We start from the raw sequence: 21475 nt of genomic DNA on the forward strand, positions 1-21475 counted from the left end.
CTATTCTGAAGCTGACAGTGAGTCCTTGTCTGGCTCTCAGGATTTGGAAATCATAAGTAAATAGATACTAATGCAAATACACCATTTAGCTAATTTCGAAGATGCAAAGTTGGTGGCATTCTGAACTTTCAAAGGCATCTTGCTTTCATTCAAAAAGTGGCGACAGTCTCTGCCCTTGAGTATAGTGCAGTAAGAGCACAAAGGCATTGGATAATGAACAAATAGAGGTCTAACCAATGTATTGTATACTTGAAACTAGATTTTTTTTTTTTTAAGTCTGATAAAGGATTGTTTAGGTTTACACCCTGAATATGCAGTGTGTGCCATCTAAACCACCTGTAATAGGCACCCGGTAAGAAAGAAAAGATTTTTACCAGAAGAAAGGGGAAGAAAGGCTAGATGGACAAAAACAACATAAATTCACCATAGACCCTTGAATCTGTCAGTATAAATATTTTAGTTAGCATGATATATTCTTAAGGTACTGGGAAATGTAAAGATTATATATGTCAAATCCATAGGTTTTAAATGTTTGACAAATTAGGGTTGGCTTATTAGAATTAATGGGTTCCTTATAATTGTGTGTAAAACTTTAAAAGGTTTCCTACTAATGAAAGCTGGATTCCAATAACAGACTGATCCCAGACTGTGGACATCGTATTAGAAGCCAACTTGGCTGTTTTTGATGTCTTAATAATTCTTGTAGTCCCACTCCTCTTTGCCTATAAAACTAGTTGAATTATAAGCAGGAAAAGGTGGAGTCAAAAGTGGAAAAGGGGAACAAACTTAAGGGAGAAAATGTCAAGATAATGAAAATCAGAATTAGAAGATATTTAGATAGGATTCTAGTCTCATTTTACAGGCAGATATTTTGAAACCTTCAGGAAAAGTGGGTGTCTAATAAGACTAATTCACTGGATTTTATTAGGATGCTTCACAAATTCTGTGATTTAGACTTAGGAATTTAGGAAGTAGTATAATTCAGAACTACAGAGATAATGATAGTTGATATTTTATTCAATAGCTTGCCAATTAGAGCATGCCAAGGACTTTGCTAAGTGCCTTTAATAGCTTTTCATTTCATCTTTAGAATACCCGCGTGATTATAGACTATTATTCCTGTTTTACAGATAGAGAAATGGGCAAGGGAAAGCTCCATAACTTAGATCATATGGGTAACATGATGCTGAAATTAGATTTTAAAATTAGAGACTCTGACTCCAAAGCTCTTAAACTTCATGACACTGAAGGCAATCTAAGTCACTTTGCAAAACCTAAAATTGGAACTGTCATTTGTTTATTACTGTCTAGTCTTTTCTTCCTTAGTACCTAATGCCTGACTTACTGTGAAAAGTTGTTTTCAACTTTTGTAGTAATCAATTGAGCCATTGACTTTTTTGATAAGGACATCTAAAGGGCCGATGGGCAATTGACAGGAATTAAAGATAGAGTGTGCAGGACAGAATCAAAAGTCCAATAGCAATGAATTTGTCCTGCACAGGCAGTTTGTTCTAAAGGGGCTTATATATGTAAATAATAACTTTGGCCTTATTATCTGGACTCTTAACAATTTTCTGTGTCAGTATTTGTAGAAGTAGATAATTGGAGGATGTGCTTAGGCAAATAACGTTGCTGTAATAGGGTGAAAGAAACTGCATTAAAAGTATTAGTGTATTAGACAAATTCACTCATCAGTCATGTAAACCTAGATAAGTTCTCAATTGTGAAAAGTTAGGGAAGACATCCCAACAAATTATATTTTTAAAATTTATTTTATAAATTACAGGACACTTCTTCCAAAGAGATCTCTAGCATAATGGATGATGTACTTATGTGTTATTAGGCTTTACTAGCTAATCTTGAGGCTAGCTGAGCTTTAGGTTTATTAATAGTTTTTTTTTCTCAAAGGAATTTTTCTGAGTTGGTAAGTATGAAATTACTGATTTTATTAATCTTTTTAGTAAGAAATATTTATGAGCATCTTCAATAATGTAGCATTCCCTCTGCTTAATTATTTCATTTTATTCAGCAACACTTCAGGCACTTCCTGTGTGCTGGGGATAATTGACCGAACACATAGGCCTCTGCTTCTAAGGAGAGTTCCAGTAAGGAAAAGAGGTCATTAAATAAAAACTGCTATAGATAAACTTGTAAAGAATTACTGTGGAAGCGTATTTGGTAGATTTTACAGGTGGATTTTGGAGGGATAGATACCAGAGCCTTGGGGGGGGGGAAAAAAAAAGAGTGGGCGTTAACCAGATGAATAGGAAAGGGATTCCATGGAGAAAAGACTAGGATGTAAAAAGACATGGAGTTGAGAGAGGGCGATTTCCTGGTGAGAGAATTTTGCCCAGCCCCTAATCTTTCTGTCTTTAATCCTTAAGCAAACTTAAAAAATCTCAGCCTTGATTTCAGGCTCCTCTAGATTTCCAGTACATCATGATAGTTAATACAGCCATCTATGCTGATTTCACCCCCTGTAAAATACTTTATTTAGTCCATGCCAAATCTAATCCAGCCCATGCCTAGAACTGAAATGCCCCCAGTGATGTATAGAGTTGGTGCTATCAGCTATTTAGGAAGGACTTTAAGGGTTATTGCTTCCACAGCTTTTTTATATCTTTAAAAATATTTTACATTCATTTTTTTCTCTACTTGCAGCTGGAGTGATTGCCTGCCAATACCTACTCTATCATCCCTGTGAGTGGAACTCTCTATTAAAGAGTTTTTAAGTAGAGCATAGCATGATAAATTTAGCAGGATCATTCTTGCTGAAGGTAGTATAATTGTAAAACAATATGGGAAAGGAAGCAGGGTAATGTGAAAGGAAGTTGTTGCTTCATTTTAGTGAAAGATACTGTTGGCCTGAATTTAGAATAATAGTATTGGGGATTGGAAGAAGTCAAATATAATAAATATTATAAAGATAGAGGAAAAAAAGACCAGAGGACTCACTAAAGTTAATAAGTTATTTTTATAAGAGTAGGAGGATAATTGGTTGTCTTTTTTCTTACCTGCATGTATAAACTTGAAAGTTTGAGAGTCAATTGATATTTTTGAAATTCTAAACTAAATATTAAAATAGCCTACACATGCATTGTAAAGGAGTTTTATTTAGATCCCACAAATAGAAAAACTAGTAAATTACAAAGACACAAAAAGGGAATTTTAATTGTGAACTTTATTACATCCCAGAAATTTATGTACTTTTTTCTATTCCTAAATGGAAAGAGCCAGATTGTAGTTTTATATAAAAGGAATATATTCTGATGTAAGAAATTCAAGCAATACAGAAAAATACAGAGTAAAAATCATCTAAAAGTCCATCACTCCAATATAAGCACTGTTGACATTTTGTGTAATGTCTGTACATTCAGTTTTACAACCATATGTTTCCAACTCAACTTATGGAGAACATACCCTAAGAATGAAAAATGTTTTTATCAATTTTATGGTTGTTACTCTACTGTTAGTTAATTCCCCATTGATGAATATTTAGTTTGTTACTTTTTTACTATTATAAAAAATGCTGCAGTAAACATCTTTGTCACATATATTGGCATTCTCAAATTTTCTCCAACAAATTTTTTAAATGTCTAAGATATATATATATCAAATGCTTTTTACTAGTTTCCATTTATATTAAACAACTTATTAAGCTTAGATTCTTTAAATGACTAAATTATTGCATTATAATAGGGATTTATGGCTTATTTAAATTAAAGTCAGTAACAGGTAATGCACTAACTAGCAAAATAATTTGTTTGCTATTTCCCAAGTATCCTTATGAGAAATAATCTCTCAGGACGCAGACCAAGGAATCACATGAAAGGAGAATAATGATTAACAGTTTAATTCAACTCATCTCAAATGCTTAGGGGGAAAAGATTTTTGTTGTTTGTTTTTTGAGGGATGATTCTTTGAGCTAGGTTATAGGTAGATGGGAAGTTTATGTTCTCTGTGCAACTGTGTATGTTTGAAGCTTAATGAGCACTTAAAGCAGTGCCATGCTGGGTGCTAGGAACTCTAAGATAAAGCTAGCACCTAGATTGTCGTCTTCTAAAAATATATTTGACATACAACCTTGTATAAATTTAGCATGTACATGTTAATTTGATACATTTATATATTTTAATGTCATTACCATTGTGATAATTAGCACCTTTATTACATAATGATCCTTTTTGGCAGCTGGGATAATGAAGTTCTAGTCTCTTAGCAAGTCTGATAATTATAATACTTAAAACAGTGTATTTTTGTGTATATTCACTATACCGTGTATTGTATTTCTAAGGCTTATTTACTATTCATTGTAAATTTGTAACCTTAAACATCTGTCTCGTTGCCCCAATCCTCATCTATCAGTAACCACCATTTTTATTTGTTCTGCAAATTTGGCTTTTTAAAATCCCACATATGAGTGATTACATACAGTACTTGTCTTTGACTTACCTTACTTAGCGTAATATACTCAAGGCCCATCCATGTTGTCACAAATGGCAGGATGTTCTCCTTTCTCCTGGTATACATGTACCACATTTTCTTTGGAATTCATCTATGGGTAGACAGGTTGTTTCTATGTCTCAGCTATTGTAAATAATGCAGCAGTGAATACAGATGCATGTATCTTTCCTATACTGTTTTCATTTTCCTCAAATACCCAGAAATGGTTATTTTTAAGTTTTTTAGGAATCTCTATACTGGTGTTCCATATGGCTATACTAGTTTACATTCTACCCACAGTACACAAGTGATTCCTCTTCTCCATATCCTCACCAGCACTTACATCTTGTCTTTTTGATAATAGCCTTTCTAACTGGTGTGAGGTGATATCTCATTGTGGTTTTAATTTTCATTTCCTCAATGATTAGTGATATTGAGCATCTTGTCAAGTACCTATTGGCCATTTGGAAAAATGTCTATTCTGTTCATTTTTTAAATCGGATTGTTTGTTTTTGTTACCAAGTTGTATACATTCTTTATATTAACCTTTTGTCAGATATATGGTTTACAAAAACAATTTTCTCTGATTTTGTAGGTTGTCTCTTAATTTTTTAAATTGTTTCTTTGTGCAAAAGTTTTAAAGTTTGATATAGTTCTCTTTGTTGATTTTGCTTATGGTGTAATATCTAAAAAATCATTGCCAATACCCATGTTGAGAAGCTGCTTCTCCGTGTTTTCTTCTAAAGTTTTATAGTATCAGGTCTTATGTTTAAGTCTTTGATCCATTTCAAGTTAATTTTTGTGCATGGTGGAAGATAGGTGTACAGTTTCTTCATTGCCTGTGTTTATCCAGTTTTCCCAGTGTAATTTGTTAAAGAAGACTATCCTCCATTGGCTCTTCTTGGTTCCCTTGTCAAATACTAGTTGACTATAAGCAGGGAATAATTCTGGGCACACTGTTTTATTCTATTCATCAATGTCAATTTTTATGCTAGTACTATGCCATTTTTATTTCAGTAGCTTTGTAATATAGGCTGAAATTGGGATATGTGATACCACTAGCTTTGTATGATTCCATACAGATTTCAGGATTGTTTTTTCTGTTTTGCTGAAAAATGCCATTGGTATTTTGATGGGGATTGCGTCAAATCTATAGATGACTTTGGGTAAGAAGGACATTATAACTAATCTTTCAGTCCATGAACATGGGATGTCCTTCAGTTTATTTGTGTAGTCTTTGATTTCTTTCAGCAGTCTTGTAGTTTTTGTTATAGAGATATTTCACTTCCTTGGTTAAATCTATTCCTAAGAATTTTATCTTTTTTTTTTTTTTGCTATTGTGAATGGGATCATTTTATTTCTTTTTAAGCTGTTTCATCTCTAGTGTATAAAATGTAACTGATTTCTGTATGTTGACTTTGTATCCTGTAACTTTAATGAAATCATTGATTACTTTCAACAGTTTTTTGTTTTTTGGTTTTTTTTTATTGAGTCTTTAGGATTTTCTAGGTACAAAATATTAGCATCTGCAAATAGTGACAGGTTTACTTTTTCCTTCCCTATTTGAACATTCTTTTTGGGGGGTGAGATTCCATCTTTATTGTGAAGGATGCCTGTTATTTCATTGACTTGCTGAATTGTTCTAGTTAGTGCTTCCAGTACTATATCGACTAAGGGTGGTGGGAATAGGTTTCCTTGTCCTGTTCCATCTTCTGTAGAGGAGAAGCTTTCAGTTTTTCTCCATTAACTATTATGTTAGCTGTGAGTTTGTCATTTATTTCTTTTATTAGGTTGAGGTATGTTTCTTCTATGTGCAGTCCCCTGAGGGTTTAAATCATAAAAGGGTATTGTATTTTGTCAAGTGCTTTTTTTGCATCTATGATTTTTCTTTCATTTTATTAATATATATTCAATTTATTTTCATGTATCTAACCATCTTTGCATTTATGGAATAAATCCCACTTGGTCATGGTGTATAATCCTTTTTGTGTGTTTTGAATTTAGTTTGCTAATATTTTGTTGAGAATTTTTGTATCTGTATTCATCAGGGATATTGATCTGTATTTTTTTTTGTGGTGTCCTTATCTGGCTTTGGTATCAGAGCAGTGTTGGCCTCATAGAATGAGTTTGGAAGTATTTCTTCCTCAGCTTTTTGGAAGAGTTTGATAAGAATTGGTATTAATTCTTCTCTGAGTGTTTGATAGACTTCACCAGTAAAGCCATTGTTCCTAGGATTTCCTGTGTTAGTAGGCTTTTGATGACCAATACAGTCTCTTTGCTCATTTCTAGTCTGTTCAGATTTCCTATTTCTGATTCAGTCTTGGTAGGTATCTAGAAATTTATTCATTTCTTTTAAGTTATCTAATTTGCTGGCATGTACTTTTTCATAATACTTTCTTATAGTACTATGTATTTCTGTAGATTGTTATAATATCTTTTTCATTTCTAATTTTGAGTCTAATTTTTGTCCTCTCTTTTTTCTCAGTTTTGCTAAAGGGTTTGTCAATCTTTTCAAAGACTCAGCTTTCAATTTGTTGATCTTTTCTTTTTTTCTGGTCTCCATTGCATTCATTTCCACTCTGATCCTTATTGTTTCCTTCCTTCTGCTTACTTTAGTTAATTCGTTATTTCTAGTTCTTTGATATATAAACTTAGGTTGAGATCTAATTTCTTAATATATGCAATTATCACTATAAACTTTCAGAACTGCTTTTGCCAAATCCCATATTTGTTATGTTGTATTTCCATTTGTTTATTATTTTTTTCTCTTTGATTTTTTTTCTTTGGCCCATAGGTTGTTCAGAAGTGCATTGTTTAGTTTCTACAAATTTGTAGATTTTCTAGCATTCCTCTTGTTGATGTCTATTTTCTTACCATTGTGGTCAGAAAAGATAGTTGGTCTTATTTCAGTCTTAAATTTGCTGAGATTTATGGCTTGTCATATGATCTACCTGGAAATGTTCCGTGTGCACTTAGGACTATGTATTCTGCTGTGGGACAAAATTCTAGAGATGTCTGTTCAGTCCATTTGTTCTAGAGTATGGTTCAGTTCCAATGTTTCTTTATTGATTTTCTGTCTGGATGATCTATCAATGGCTGACAGTGGGGTACTGAAGACTCCTGCTGTTATCATATTGTCTGTTTCTCCCTTAGATGTTAGTATTTGCTTAATTTATTTTGGTGCTCCAACGTTAGGTGCATATATATTTACAATTGTTATATCTTCTTCTTGATTAGAGTATAAAGATTTGTGGCAACTATTTTCTTCACCTTTCAGACATACACATTATTCAGTAGAGGTAAAGTTTTTAAATGTGTGTATATTATTCACTTTTTCCTTAGAATTTGCACTCCACGGGGATTTTTTTTATAAGAGGTGTGCTATAGCAATTCGTTACCAGATTTTTTTTTCTTTTTCTTTTTTTGAGGGGGGAGGTAGTGTAATCGAATTTATTGAGGCTTAACTTTCACCCACTTTAAGTTTACAGTTTGATGAGGTTTAACAAGAGTATACAGCTGTATAACCATCATTCATACCAAGATACAGAAAACTCCCATTATCCCAGAAAGTTTCCTTATGCTCTTTGCAGCCTTTCTCCTTTCTGCCCCCTTACTTGCCCCAGGCAATCAGTGATCTAATTGATTTCTAACACCATAGATTAGTTCTGCCTCTTCATATATATGTATATGTGTGTGTGTGTGTGTGTGTATGTGTGTGTATATATATACACACATATATGTGTGTGTGTGTGTGTGTGTGTATGTTAGATATTCTTTTGTGTCTGGTTTCTTTCGCTCAGCAATGTCTGTCAGTAATATTACATATATTGGCTTATTTTTATTGCTGAATAGTATTCCATTGTGGATATACCACAATTCATTCATTTATCCATTGAAGTCATCCACTTTAAGGCACTAGGAACATGCGTATAAGAGTCTTTTTGTGATCACATTTTGCTTCTCTTTAGGAAATACCTAGAGGTGTAATTTGGAGTCATAAAGTAAGTATATGTTTAACTTTATAACTGCTAAACTTTTCTAAAGTGGGTATACCATTTTACATTTCTACCAGCAATGTCTGAGAGTTCAAGTTCCTTGCTGTATTTTATTTTAGAGAATTTTCAGTTTCTTTGTCTCTTTCTGCCACATGACTGGAGTTTGTTTTGTTGTTTTGTTTTGTTAGATTAACACTTTGGTGATGAAGTTATGGATTTTTAAAGAACCAAAAATCTGCACATGAACAAGGTGGAAGTCTAAAATCAAACATAAAAGGAAAAATAGATTTTATCCTCAGACACTTTTATTGACTAGCCACTTGGCTGAGATCTTACTGTACCACTTCTTTCAGGGTCCCTGCTGCTGCTTGAATTGTAAAGGCTGCAATAGAAATGTGTTTCTTTACTTCTTTCCAGGCTGAACGTGGGTCTGCTTTATTTTCAATATCAAACATAGCATCATAGATCCCTGGAAATGATTCTCCAGCATATTTGTTGTGCCTACTTGGAGCAAAGATGATGTGCCTATTAGGAAGAAAAAAAAAAGAAAACATAAAAGAAGGTAGGTTAAGCTTAAGAATATACATATGTTTTGTATGCATTTTCTCTACCCATTTCCTTTTGTTAGACCACATGTTATATTAAGTATTCTTTCTCCAGGCATTCACTTTTGTTACTTTAAAACGAAGACATATATAATTAATTGAGATACTTATGTAACGGTGTAATTTTAAGCAAAGAAAGGAGCTTGGTATATTCATTTGTTTAAGAAGGGTCTCATGAATCATATATTGCCAACACATTCGGTTTGAATGGAACTAGGTTCTTGTAAGTTGTGTGCATTAGTTGTCTAACTGCCTGGACATCGACAGTGATAAAATGTATGCTTTATGGATATAGTTAATGAGAGGGAGAGTGGAAATTGGAAAAAATTATTTATCTTTGTATTGCTTTTGTTAGAGATTCAAGAATGACAGTTGTTCTCAGTACTCTCCAGGCATCATTAAAAAGCAGTAGTTAAAGAAGTTTGTATTCACACAATATCGTAAATGGTAAGGATAATGGTGCCCATTCCGTAAAGGTGAAACAGTTATATATAGAAGTATATATGGGTTGCCCAGAAAGACAGTTAATTTCTGATAATAGAAGGAAGGTTTTGAGATAGATTTCCAACTTCATCTTCTAAATACCTCAAGAAATCAAGCTACTTTTTTCTTCAATACTGTACTCCAGAAGAGAACATATTTTATTAATCTTATCTGGAATTAGGTCCAGTGCTCAAATCTTACAGCTTCTTGAAGATATATGAGGCAATATGAGCCACTAAATCAGTATTAATGATCAAAGAGAAATTTATAATGCTGATCACTTAGATTTCCAAAAGTACATCAAGATTTATCACTCTTGGCTTTTAAATCTTAATATAGCCTCGAGTGGATCTTACTAAAACAAGTATATAAGCATTGATATTGTGACCTATATACGAGTTGAGATATTAAAGATACAGGTCATAGGTATTCCTTGATATACTTTCCCTCTTCCAGAGAATTGTAGAGGGGAAGTATAATAAAAAATTATTGATATAGGAGTAAAACGTTGGAATCATTGACCTGGCATCTAATACCTCTGTGGTCTTTGTCAAATTACCTAAACATCTTAACTCGCCCCATGTGTGTAAAAGAACTGTAAATAGGCTCTGTCTGGAATAGTGGCTACTAAGTGGGTTTTAGAGTAAGAATGCCTGTATTTTAAAATCAGAATACTATCATATTTATCATGTACCCCCCCCCCCACACACACACACAGGTTATTTAACACCCCATGCTTGTTTCTTCATTTTTAAGTGGGAGTAATATTTCTCAAAGGATTGTTGTGAGAATCAAATAATGGATGGAAACCACTCAGTGTAAGTTGACATTTAGTAAATGCTCAATAAATATTAGCTATTCTAAGGCTAAATCCTTTCTGTAATTTTCTCAGATAAAAGCAGAAAATCTTGCCATTCATGACAACATGGATAGACCTAGAGGGTACTATGATAAATGAACTAAGTCAGACAGAGAAAAACAAATACTGTATGGTTTCACTTATATGTGGAATCTAAACAAACAAACAAACAAATAAACAAAAAAACAGACTCAAACAGATCAAACTGGTGGTGGCCAGAAGGGAGCAAGCAGGGTGGGGGAGATGAGGAAAATGGTGAAAGGGAATATAGTCAATAATATTGTGATAAATTTGCATGGCAACGAATGATTACTGGACTTAGTGTGGTAATCATGTGTAAGGTATATAAATGTTGAGTCACTATATTGTGCACCTGAAACTAATAATAATGTATACCCACTAGACTTAAAAAAGCAAGAAGTTAGCTAAAAGAATCTGACAACGGACAAGGTTTAACCAATTCGAATACCCTTTCACGAATGGCGGACCCCCAAAATTGTTCTGGCCCCATAACAATTCAAACTCTAGTCCAGTTCTCAAGTGTATCATGAAAATGTATCACTCTCCACATGAACATTTTCGAGAGGCATGAAGAACTATAGCAGACCGTAGACTACATTCTGCATGTAGACAATAATACTCTTTTTTCTTTCAATTTTTCCCTCAGTACATAATGAAAATGTTTTCATATTTTCATAATCAAATGTTTTGCAGCTTTTAAACACTTATGCATACCTTATTTCATTTGATGTTTACAAGAAAAGTAATTTTTATTTAATACTCTTTACAGAGTGTATTTTCTCTTTTGTAACAATTTACCACAAGCTAAGGGGTTTAAAACAACACAATTTTATTAACCTTGCAGTTCTGTGAGAAGTCTGACATGGCTCTCGCCGTGCTAAAATCAAGGTATGAGCAGGATCATATACATTTGTTCAGGTTTTAGGGGAGAATCCATTTCCTTGATTTCTAGCTTCTGTGGGCCTACCTCATTTTTCTGTCTACAAAATTGGCAGCAGTAGGTCAGAGTGAGTTCTCTTCATATGGCATCATTCTAACTTTCTGTTCTGTTTCTTTCTTGCACTTTTAAAGGGACTTTATGATTACATGATTGGGCCTACCCCACTAATCCAGGAAAAGTTTTCTATCATAAGGTCACCTGATTATCAACTTGAATTCCATTTGCTACCTTAATTCCTCTTTGCCATGTTACTTAACATATTCAGAGGTTCTGGATATTATGAAATAGACATCTTTGGATGACACTATTATTTTGCCTACAAAAGCAATTTATGGAAATTTCCTTAGAGAAAAAAAAGACAAGAGTAGTAGTAGAATGTGTAAAATGTGCTCAGTGAAGGATAGTGAAAGAAATATTTAGATTGTTATAATTTCAGTGTACTAGCCACAACTCATTTAAGTTTGCAGAAATTAATTTCTAGCATGTTTTCACTCTACATTTATACTTCTGAATTTTAAAATGAATGTTTTAAATATATTACACAGTTAAACATTTAAAAATACGTTCAATTTTTCCTGATTAATTCATTATGAATAAATACTATGATTTTATAATACATATATAATGTATATATGCCTATATAATACATAATATGTGTACACATTGGGTTACCGATTTTTTAAATCCAATATTTATCAATTCTAAGTGCTAGAAAAAAATTTTTTAACTATAAATCTGGTCATCTCTTTTCTTGAAGTTTATGAAGTAACAGAACTTGAAAATGGCATTGACACAGTACATGTACCGAAAATTTTTGATCTCACATTTTTAAAAAAAATGTACAAGCTCATTTTTAACCTGATCTACATTGCCAGATGAGAGGGAAATTTTTGTAATTATATTTAAAGGAATGAAAAATTCTGGGTAGCTGGGATTAGTATTATAGTTACATTTCTCTAGGGAGTTATTGAGAAAATTGAGAGTTTGTAATATATATGTATTTAATTAATTAATCTTTACAATCAGGAAAAAAATTCCATACCACTGCAGACTGAAACAGCATTATGAAATATTTTTAAATTATTTTTATTGAGGTATAATTGAAAATAACAATGTCAGTTTCAGATATACAACATAATGATTCAATATGATTTAAGTCTAGTTTACATCTGTCACTATACATAGTTACAAAAGTTTTTTTCCTTGTGATGACTTTTAAGATTTTTCTCTTAGCAACTTTCAAATATGCAATACAATTTTATCTACAGTCACCATGCTGTATGTCACATCCCATGACTTATTTTATAACTGGAAGTTTGTAACTTTTGACCACTTTCACCCATTGGCAACCCTGTCCCCCCAAAGCCTTTGGCAACTATGAGTCTCTATATCTTTGAACTTGGTTTGTTTTTTTGTCTAATCCCACATATAACTAAGATTATATGGTAGTGGCACTGTCTGACTTATTCAGCGTAAGGCCCTCTGTGTCCATCCAAGATTGACAAGATTTCATTCTTTTTTATAGCTTAATGATATTTCATTATGTGTATTTATATCTTTACCTACTTCCATACATATAAACATACAAATACATATCACATTTTATCCATTCATCCATTGATAGACACAGGTTGTTTCTATATCTTGTCTATTGTAGATAATGCTGCAGTTCACATAGGGATACATATATCTTTTTGAATTAGTGTTTTTATGTGCTTCAGATAAATACCCAGAAGTGGAATTGCTGGGTCATGTGGTAGTTCCATTTTTAATTTTTTTGAGAAACCTTTATACTCTGTTCCATAGTGGCTTCACCAGTTCACAAGTCCACCAGAAATGTTCCCTTTATTTCCACTTCATAACACTTGTTTATTCCTTGTCTTTTGGAAATAAGCCATTCTAACAGGTGACAGGTAACATCTCAATGTGGTTTTGATTTTCATTTCCCTAATAACTAATGAGGTCGAACATCTTATGTATCTGTTGGCCATCTATAAGTCTTATTAGGAAAAATGTCTATTTAGATCCTTTGCCCATTTTTAATCAGGTTTTATGGTTGTATGGTTGTGTGAGATCAAAAATTTTCGGTACATGTACTGTGTCAATGCCATTTTCAAGTTCTGTTACTTCATAAACTTCAAGAAAAGAGATGACCAGATTTATAGTTAAAAAAATTTTTTCTAGCACTTAGAATTGATAAATATTGGATTTAAAAAATCGGTAACCCAATGTGTTACCCTTTTAAGTATCATTAGGAAATATCTTCTCCCATTTGGTTGCCTTCCTTTTTGTTTTGTTGATGGTTTCCTTTGCTGCGCAGAAGCTTTTTAGTTTTATGTAGTCCCATTTGTTTTGTTTCCCTCGTTGGAACCAAATTTACAAAAAGTTTGGTTATACTGAAGTTTATCACCTATTTTTTTCTGTATATTTTGTTTTCAGGTTTTATATTCGAGTCTTTAATTCATTTTGAGTTCATTTATCTGTATGGTATAAGATAGTGTCCAGGTTTCCCAATGCCAATTATTGAAGAGACTTCCCATGGCTACTTTTTTGTAAATTAATTGTCCGTGTGTGAGTTTATATCTGAACTCTAAATTCTGTTCCATTGGTTTATGTGTCTGTTTTTTTGACAGTGGCATACTGTTTTGATTACTATAGCTTTGTAGTATAGTTTGAAATGAGGGAATGTGATACTTCTGGCTTTGTTCTTTTTCTCAGGATGATTTTGGCTATTCAGATTCTTTCGTGGTTCCATACAAGGTGAGCATTTTTTGTTATTGGGATTTTGATAAAGATTGCATTGATTATGTAGATTGCTTTACGTACTATGGACATTTTAACAGTGTTAATTCTTCCAATCTGTGAGCATGGACTGTCTTTCCATTTCTTTGTGTTGTCTTCAATTTCTTTCAACAATGTTTTGTAATTTTCAACATACAGGTCTTTCACCTCTTTTGTTAAATTTATTTCTTATGTTTTATTCTGTTGTTGCAATTATAAATGAGACTGTTTTCTTCATTTATCTTTTTGACAGTTCATTGTTAGTGTATAGGAACCACAATAGTTTTTATATATTGATTTTTTTTTTGACCCTGCAACGTTACTGAATTTTATTCTAACAGTTTTCGGTAGAGTCTTTAGAGTTTTCGATATATAAAAATCTTTTCATGCACAATTAGTGACAGTTTTACTTCTTCTTTTCCAATTTGGATGCCTTTTATTTCTTTTTCTTGCCTAATTGATCTGGCTAGGGCATCCAATACTATGTTGAATACAAGTGGCAAGAATGGCATTAGAGGAACAGCTTTCAGCATTTCACCAATGAGTGGGATGTTAGTGATGGGCTTATCAGATATGGTCTTTATTTTGTTGGCATACATTCTCTCTATTCGCACTTTTTTGAGAGTTTTTATCATAAATGGATGTTGAATTTTATCAAATGCTTTTTCTGCATCTGTTGAGATGATATTGTTATCCTTCATTATGTTAATGTGCATCATTTTGATTAGCATATGTTAAACAATCTTGCATCCTTGGAATAAATCCCATTTGACCATGACGGATAATCATTTTAATGTATTGTTGAATTTGATTTGCTAATTTATTTTTTAGAAAACATTTCCAAATTTTATTCATAAAATTAATCAAAACAGCAAAAGTAGGTTTACAGAGCTGCATATCAATAAAACAGGAAAGAAATGAAATGCTTCAGATATCTTGAAAAGTGAAACCATGGTGGCACAATAGGCTACATTCATCCCTGCATTTTCTTAATAGATTTGCTAATATTTTGATGTAGATTTTTGCACCTATGTTCAGGGATATTAGCTTGTAATTTTGTTTCTTGTATTCTTGTCTGGTTTGGATACCAGGGTAATGCTGAACTCATGAGTTTGGAATTCATCTTCTGTTTTTTGGAAGAGTTTGAGAAGATTGCTATTAATTCTTTAAATGTTTGGTAGAGTTTACCACTGAAGCTGTCTGGTCCTAGATTTTTTTTGGGGGGTGGGGGGGTGGACTTCGATGACTTTTTCATTCTCACTGGTAATCTGTACAGTCACATTTTCTACTCATGATTCAATGATGGAAGATTGTACGTTTCAAAGAATTTATCTATGTTATTTTATGTTGTCCAATTTGTGATTCTGTTTGTTTCTGTGGTCTCAGCTGTATGGTCTCCTCTTTCATTTCTGATTTTAATTGAGGCTCTCTTTTTCCTATTGGACCTAACTAAAGGTCTGTGTATTTTTTATCTTGTTTAAATGAAACAGATCTTAATTTCATTGATTTTTTTGTTTTTTTTGGTTTTTTTTGTTTTTTGTTTGTTTGTTTTTTTAGTTTCTGTTTCTGCTCTGATCTTTGTTATTTACTTCCTTCTACTAACTCTGGGCTCTTTTTGTGATTTTTATCTAGTTCCAATTATAGTATAATGTTGAAATTTTTCTTCTTTCTTGAGGTTGGCATTTATCAGTATGAACTTCCCCCTTAGAACTACTTTCTCTGCAGCCTCAAAATTTTGGCATGTTATATTTCCATTTTCATTTGTCTCAAAATACTTTGTATTCATCTTTAAAGTCTTCATTGACCCATTAGTTGTTCAGTAACATGTTTTTAAAATATTTTTCCCCTGTGGTATACTTATTTACTTTTTAATTTTTTATTTAAGTATAGTTGGTATACAATCTTATATCAGTTATGTTAGTTTCAGGTATACAATATAATGAGTTGACATTTTTATACCTTATAATATGATCACTAATTCTAGTAATCATTTGTCACTGTGCAAACTTATTACTACATTATTGACCATATTCCTGTGGCCATTTAACCCATCCTCCCACCCCTCCCTTCTGGTAACCATTTGTATGGTCTGTTTCTGAGTATGTTTTTGTTTTGTTTTTTGATTCCAATTATAAGTGAACCCATACAGTATTTGTCTTTTTCTCTGCCTGACATATTTTACTTAGCATAGAAAAGACATTTCTCCAAAGAAGACATAATAGATATGACCAACAGACATGTGAAAAGATGCTCAATATCACTAATTATCGGGGAAATGCAAATCAATACCACAATGAGATATCACCTCAGGCCTAGTAGAATGGCCATCACCAAAAAGACAAGAGATAACAGATGCTAGCAAGGATGTGGAGAAAAGGGAACCCTTGTGCACTGTTGGTTGGACTGTAATCTGGAGTAGTCACTTTAGAACAGTATGAAGATTCTTCAAAAAACTAAAAATAGATAAACCATACAATCCAGCAATTCCACTTCTAGGTATTTATCCAAGGAAAATGAAAACACTAATTGGAAAAGATACATGCATCCTGTGTTCATTGTAGCATGATTTACAATAGCCAAGCTATGGAAACAACCTAGGTGTCCATCAATAGATAAATGGATAAGGAAGATGTGTATACCTACACAGTGGAATATTATACAATTAAAACAGAATGAAATCTTGCCATTTGCGATAACATGGATAAATCTAAAAGGCATGCTAAAGTAAATAAGTAGCATGTTTTCTAATCTCCATATTTGTGAATTTTCCAGTTTTGTAATTGATTTCTAGTTTCATACCACTGTGGTCAAGAGATTTGATATGATTTCAGACTTCTTAAATGTGTTAAATTTGTTTTGTGGCCTAATATACAATCTTTCCTTGAGAATGTTTTATGTGCACTTGAGAAAAATGGTTTCTGTTGCTTTGGATAGAATGTTCTATATATCTTTTAAGTCCATTTAGTCTAAAGTGTCACTTAAGGCTGATGTTTCCTGCTGATTTTCTGTTTAAGTGCTCTATCCATTTCTGTAAGTGTGGTCTTTGAGTCTCATACTATTATTGTAATGCTGTCTATTTCTCTTAGGTCTGTTAATACTTGCTTTATATATTTAGGTGCTATGTTGAGTGCACGTACATTTATCGTCATATCTTCTTGCTATAGTTAGTGACTCTTATTACATAATGACCTTCTTTTGTGTCTTATTTTTGGCCTGAACCCTGTTTTGCCTCATAAGTACAGCTACTCCATTTTCTTTCGGTTTACACTTATATGGCATGTCTTTTTCTATCCCCTCACTTTTAGTCTCTGTGTCCTTACACGAAGTGAGTCTCTCATAGGCAGCGTATACGTGGGTCTTGTTTTTTCATCCTTTCAGCAATTTGAAAATTTTAGTCCATTTGCATTTAAAGTAATTGTTGATATGTACTCAGTTGCCATTTTGCTAATCATTTGAGGGCTGTTCTGTAGTTTCCCTGTTCCTTTCTCTTTTTGGTTCCTTTCCCTGTTCCTGTTTCTTTTTTGTGGTTTGGTGACTTTATTTAGTGGTATGCTTAGATTTCTCTCATCATTGTGTCTACTGTAGGTTTTCGCTTTGTTGTTACCATGAGGCTTACACATGAACACTTACACTTATAAAAGTGCATTTTAAGTGGAAAACAACTTAAAATTGAATGCATTTACTCTCCCACCCCACAGAGTTTTTTTGTTTTTGTTTTTGTTTTTGTTTTTGATGTCACATTTTACCATTTTTAATCTTGAGTATCTCTTAATTACATAGTTATTTTTACTACTTTTGTCTTTTAACCGAATACTAGCTTTATAAGTGATTAATTTGCTATCTTTACTATATATTTGCCTTACCAATGAGATTTATACTTTTATATGTTTTGTTACCATTTAGCCCTTTTCCTTTTCAGCTTTAAGAACTCCCTTTAACATTTCCTGTAAGGCCAGTTTAGTGGTGAACCCCTTTGGTTTTTGCTTATCTGAGAAACTGTTTCTCCAGTTCTGAATAGTAACCTTGCTGGATAGAGTATTTTGGTTAGAAGGTTTGTTTTCCCTCCAGCATTTTGAATATATTGTGCTATTTACTACCTTCTGGACTGGAAAATTTCTTCCGAAAAATCTGCTCACAGTCTCATAGGGGTTCCCTTACATGTAACAAGTTGTTTCCTCTTGCAGCTTTTAAGATTCTCTCCTTAATTGGGGGATGGAGTGGGAGGCAGCTTCAAAAACCAAGACATCAGACAAGTGTAAGAGCCCCTCTCCAAGAGATAACAATACACTGGAGCACAGCAGAAGGAAAGCACAGTAGAGGGAAAGCATGAAGACAGCGCCAGCCCTCCAACGTGTCTAGTAAGGTTTACAGTTAGTCCTTAGATGGATGTTTAATTGGAAACCTGCGCCTCAGGCTATGACTATGATGAAAAGCTTATATGCCTCTGTCAGTGAGCTATTGGGTCTGCTGTCTGTGGTAGCTATTTAAGAACTCTCTCCATTGGTTAAGTATAGTTGGTACACAATCTTACATCAGTTATAAGAGCCTGTAGGACCTGCAAATGCAAGCCCTGCTGGCCACCAGAGCCAGGTGAGGCAGAAGTCTTCCCTGGCAGCAGCTGCAAAAATTGCGGTGCCAAATAAGGGTATAACCTTCTTAGGAGATATCATCAAGCTGGAACAAGGCAGAAGGAGAGCATTAAGACAGCTTCCACCAGCCTCTATTCCCTGAGAGCAACTCTGGGCTTCTAGAAGTGTGTCAGACCGGGAACTTGCATCTCAGGCCAAAGTTCCTGGACAACCACATAGGCTTTCTCAGAAAGATGGGGATTTGTAGTACCTTGGGGTGATGGTAGGCCAAGAATAAACTCTGTTACAGTCCTGTGGGACCAAGGAATCCAGTACACCTTGGCCTCTGGAGCCAAACCATCAAGAGGTATTCTCCATGGCAGTCGGTCAAAAACTCAGGGCACCAGATGCAGATAAAAGTTCCCTTCCAGGAGATCCTGGTGCTCTGCAGAGGGAGAGATGAAAGTGGCACCTACCGGCCTTTAGACCAGAGTATCCCTGTAGGCGCCTGCCTTTCTGGCCAGTGTTAAAGAATAGAAATGAATCTCATTCACATGAAATCTGTGTGCTTTTCCAGGGGCCACTTATGCATTGGGCCCTGTGATGAGTCCAACGAGTCGTTGAAGAGCCATTTCTGTTTGCTACAGCCCATTGAGTCTCGTGGATATGAGCCCTATTAGTTTTAAAGCCCGATGTTTCAAGAGGTCATCTCTCAGGTGCAGGTTTTAATAGTTGGGGTACCTGATTTGGAGTATGAACCTTTTGCTTCTCAAGGAGAAGCTGCTGGTTTGAGTTCCTTCCAGATTATGGGTCGTTATACTGGGGTGGGGTTAATGGTGAGATTGGCTCTTGGCCTCCTACCTGCTTCAATGTGGCCTTTTTCTCATTTGCCCAATGTGGAGTTGCTCACTAGTTTTCATGTCTTTTTCAGAGTAAAGTGTTCCATATGTAGCTATGGATTCAATGTGTCTGGGGGAGGAGTTGAGTTCAGGATCTTCCTACGTCACAATCTTGAACCGCCTCTCCCCGGCTTCAGAACATAGTCTTAATATTTGGTTAACTCCAAATATATTTTTAAAATAGAATGCAGTCTTTTTAGAGTACAGTTTGACTGTTAAATTTAAAATGTGTTTATCCTTTGACTTTGAAACCTCAGATACTGATTACAGAGATATTAAACATTCAAGCAAAATACAGGGACATCCTATGGTAGCACATTTCATAATAGTAGGAACCTAAAACTCAGGAGTAAAAACCTATATATGTGAGCCATACCATGGAATACTATGCAGCAGATGAGAAGAGTTAAAACTATACAGCTGACTCTAGAATAACATGGAAGGTTCAAGGCACTACTCCCCATGCAGTCAGAAACCCATGTACAACTTTGATTCCTTAAAAACTTAACTACCCTTGATAGCCACAGGAGATTGGTTCTAGGAGCCCCCTATGGTACCCAAATCCAAGATGTTCAAGTCCCCTGTATTAAATGGTATAGATCAATGCATACACTTGGCTCTTCTGCAAACTACCAACAGTGGATCAAAAACAGAGGTATTTATTGAAAAAACATGTATAAGTGGACCCACGTTCAAGGATCAGCTGTATATGGACATAGAAAGATCTCTGATAATTTTAAATCAAGCTGCAAAATGATATAAGGTCCTATTTATGTAAATATGCATGAATATATACATAATATATGTACATGTGCCCAGAAATGCATTAAATATTTTACACAGATTTTAACACTGGGTGTGGGATGTATAAGAATACTGAAGGGACACTGTCCCTTTTCTATATGCTTCTATAGAGTGAATTTATTTTGATGAGATTTTTTGGCTGATAAATATATATAAGACTGATAACAGGCAAGAGAGGATAAAAATGATATATGTAAACGTAATTGGTAACTTATTTGTATCAATTAACATTTCTGTTCATATTAGCCATTTCCTGAGTGTATCCCTCTGAACTAAATCTTCTGTTTACTTTAAATCTACAAACCTATGGACCAAAAGCAATTATAATCTCAATTTATAGCTGGGGAACCTGAGGCTTAAATAATTGGCCCAAGATATACTTCGCAGTATGTAGCAGAGCTGGGCTCTAAAAGCCTATATTTACAATTAGTGAAATGGTAAAAATACTAATCTCTAACATTCATAGGGTAACATACAGAACTTTCATGTATGTTATTTGATAAATGCCTTGTAAAACAGCACTTTTCACCATCTTAATTCAGACGAACACCTAAAAGTGACTTGCTCTAAATCACACTTGTAGAAATGAACTAGATTTTATGATTCTAAATGCTAGGACCTTTCTAATTTCCACCAAGAAACCACAGTTTGAGAGGTGCCTTGAAAAACTAGAGACTATCCAAAAGCATGCAAGTAAGATATTGAAAGGAAATTACAAAGAAGTCACATAGAAAAAGGATATTTCTTTAGGGGAAACAGAGCCATCTTTAGAAACCCAAAATGTTACATGGAAATAGATCTAGACTTATTCTGTTTGACTGTAGAGAGCACAAAAGAATGGGGGGAAATGACAGAGTAATAGATCTTTATGAAAACTCTCTGTTATGTAGATCTTTACTAAAATGGAGTGGACCTCCTCATAAGATAGTAAGCTTCCCATCACTGGAAGATTCAGAGGCTAGGTAACTACTTCCAGACATGCCTTGGAAATATTGTGAGTTCAATTCCAAACTACTGTGGTAAAGCAAGCCACTTGGTAAAGTGAGCTTCACGATCCTTTTGCCAGTGGAGCATGTT

At 33.8% G+C, this 21475-nt stretch overlaps 1 protein-coding gene across 1 annotated transcript in view; it reads right to left on the minus strand.

The window, feature by feature from the left end:
• Window positions 1-8196: 8196 nt before the first annotated feature.
• NAALAD2 (N-acetylated alpha-linked acidic dipeptidase 2) overlaps window positions 8197-21475 on the minus strand; it is a 56713-nt gene continuing 43434 nt past the window's right edge. The window contains exon 19 of the mRNA XM_016153171.2: window positions 8197-8963. Within this exon, the coding sequence (XP_016008657.2) occupies window positions 8771-8963 (193 nt within the window). The 3' untranslated portion in view covers window positions 8197-8770. The remainder of the gene's footprint in view (window positions 8964-21475) is intronic.

Source organism: Rousettus aegyptiacus, unplaced genomic scaffold (genome assembly GCF_014176215.1).
Source record: "Rousettus aegyptiacus isolate mRouAeg1 unplaced genomic scaffold, mRouAeg1.p scaffold_m13_p_5, whole genome shotgun sequence".
NCBI classification, from domain to species: Eukaryota; Metazoa; Chordata; class Mammalia; order Chiroptera; family Pteropodidae; genus Rousettus; species Rousettus aegyptiacus.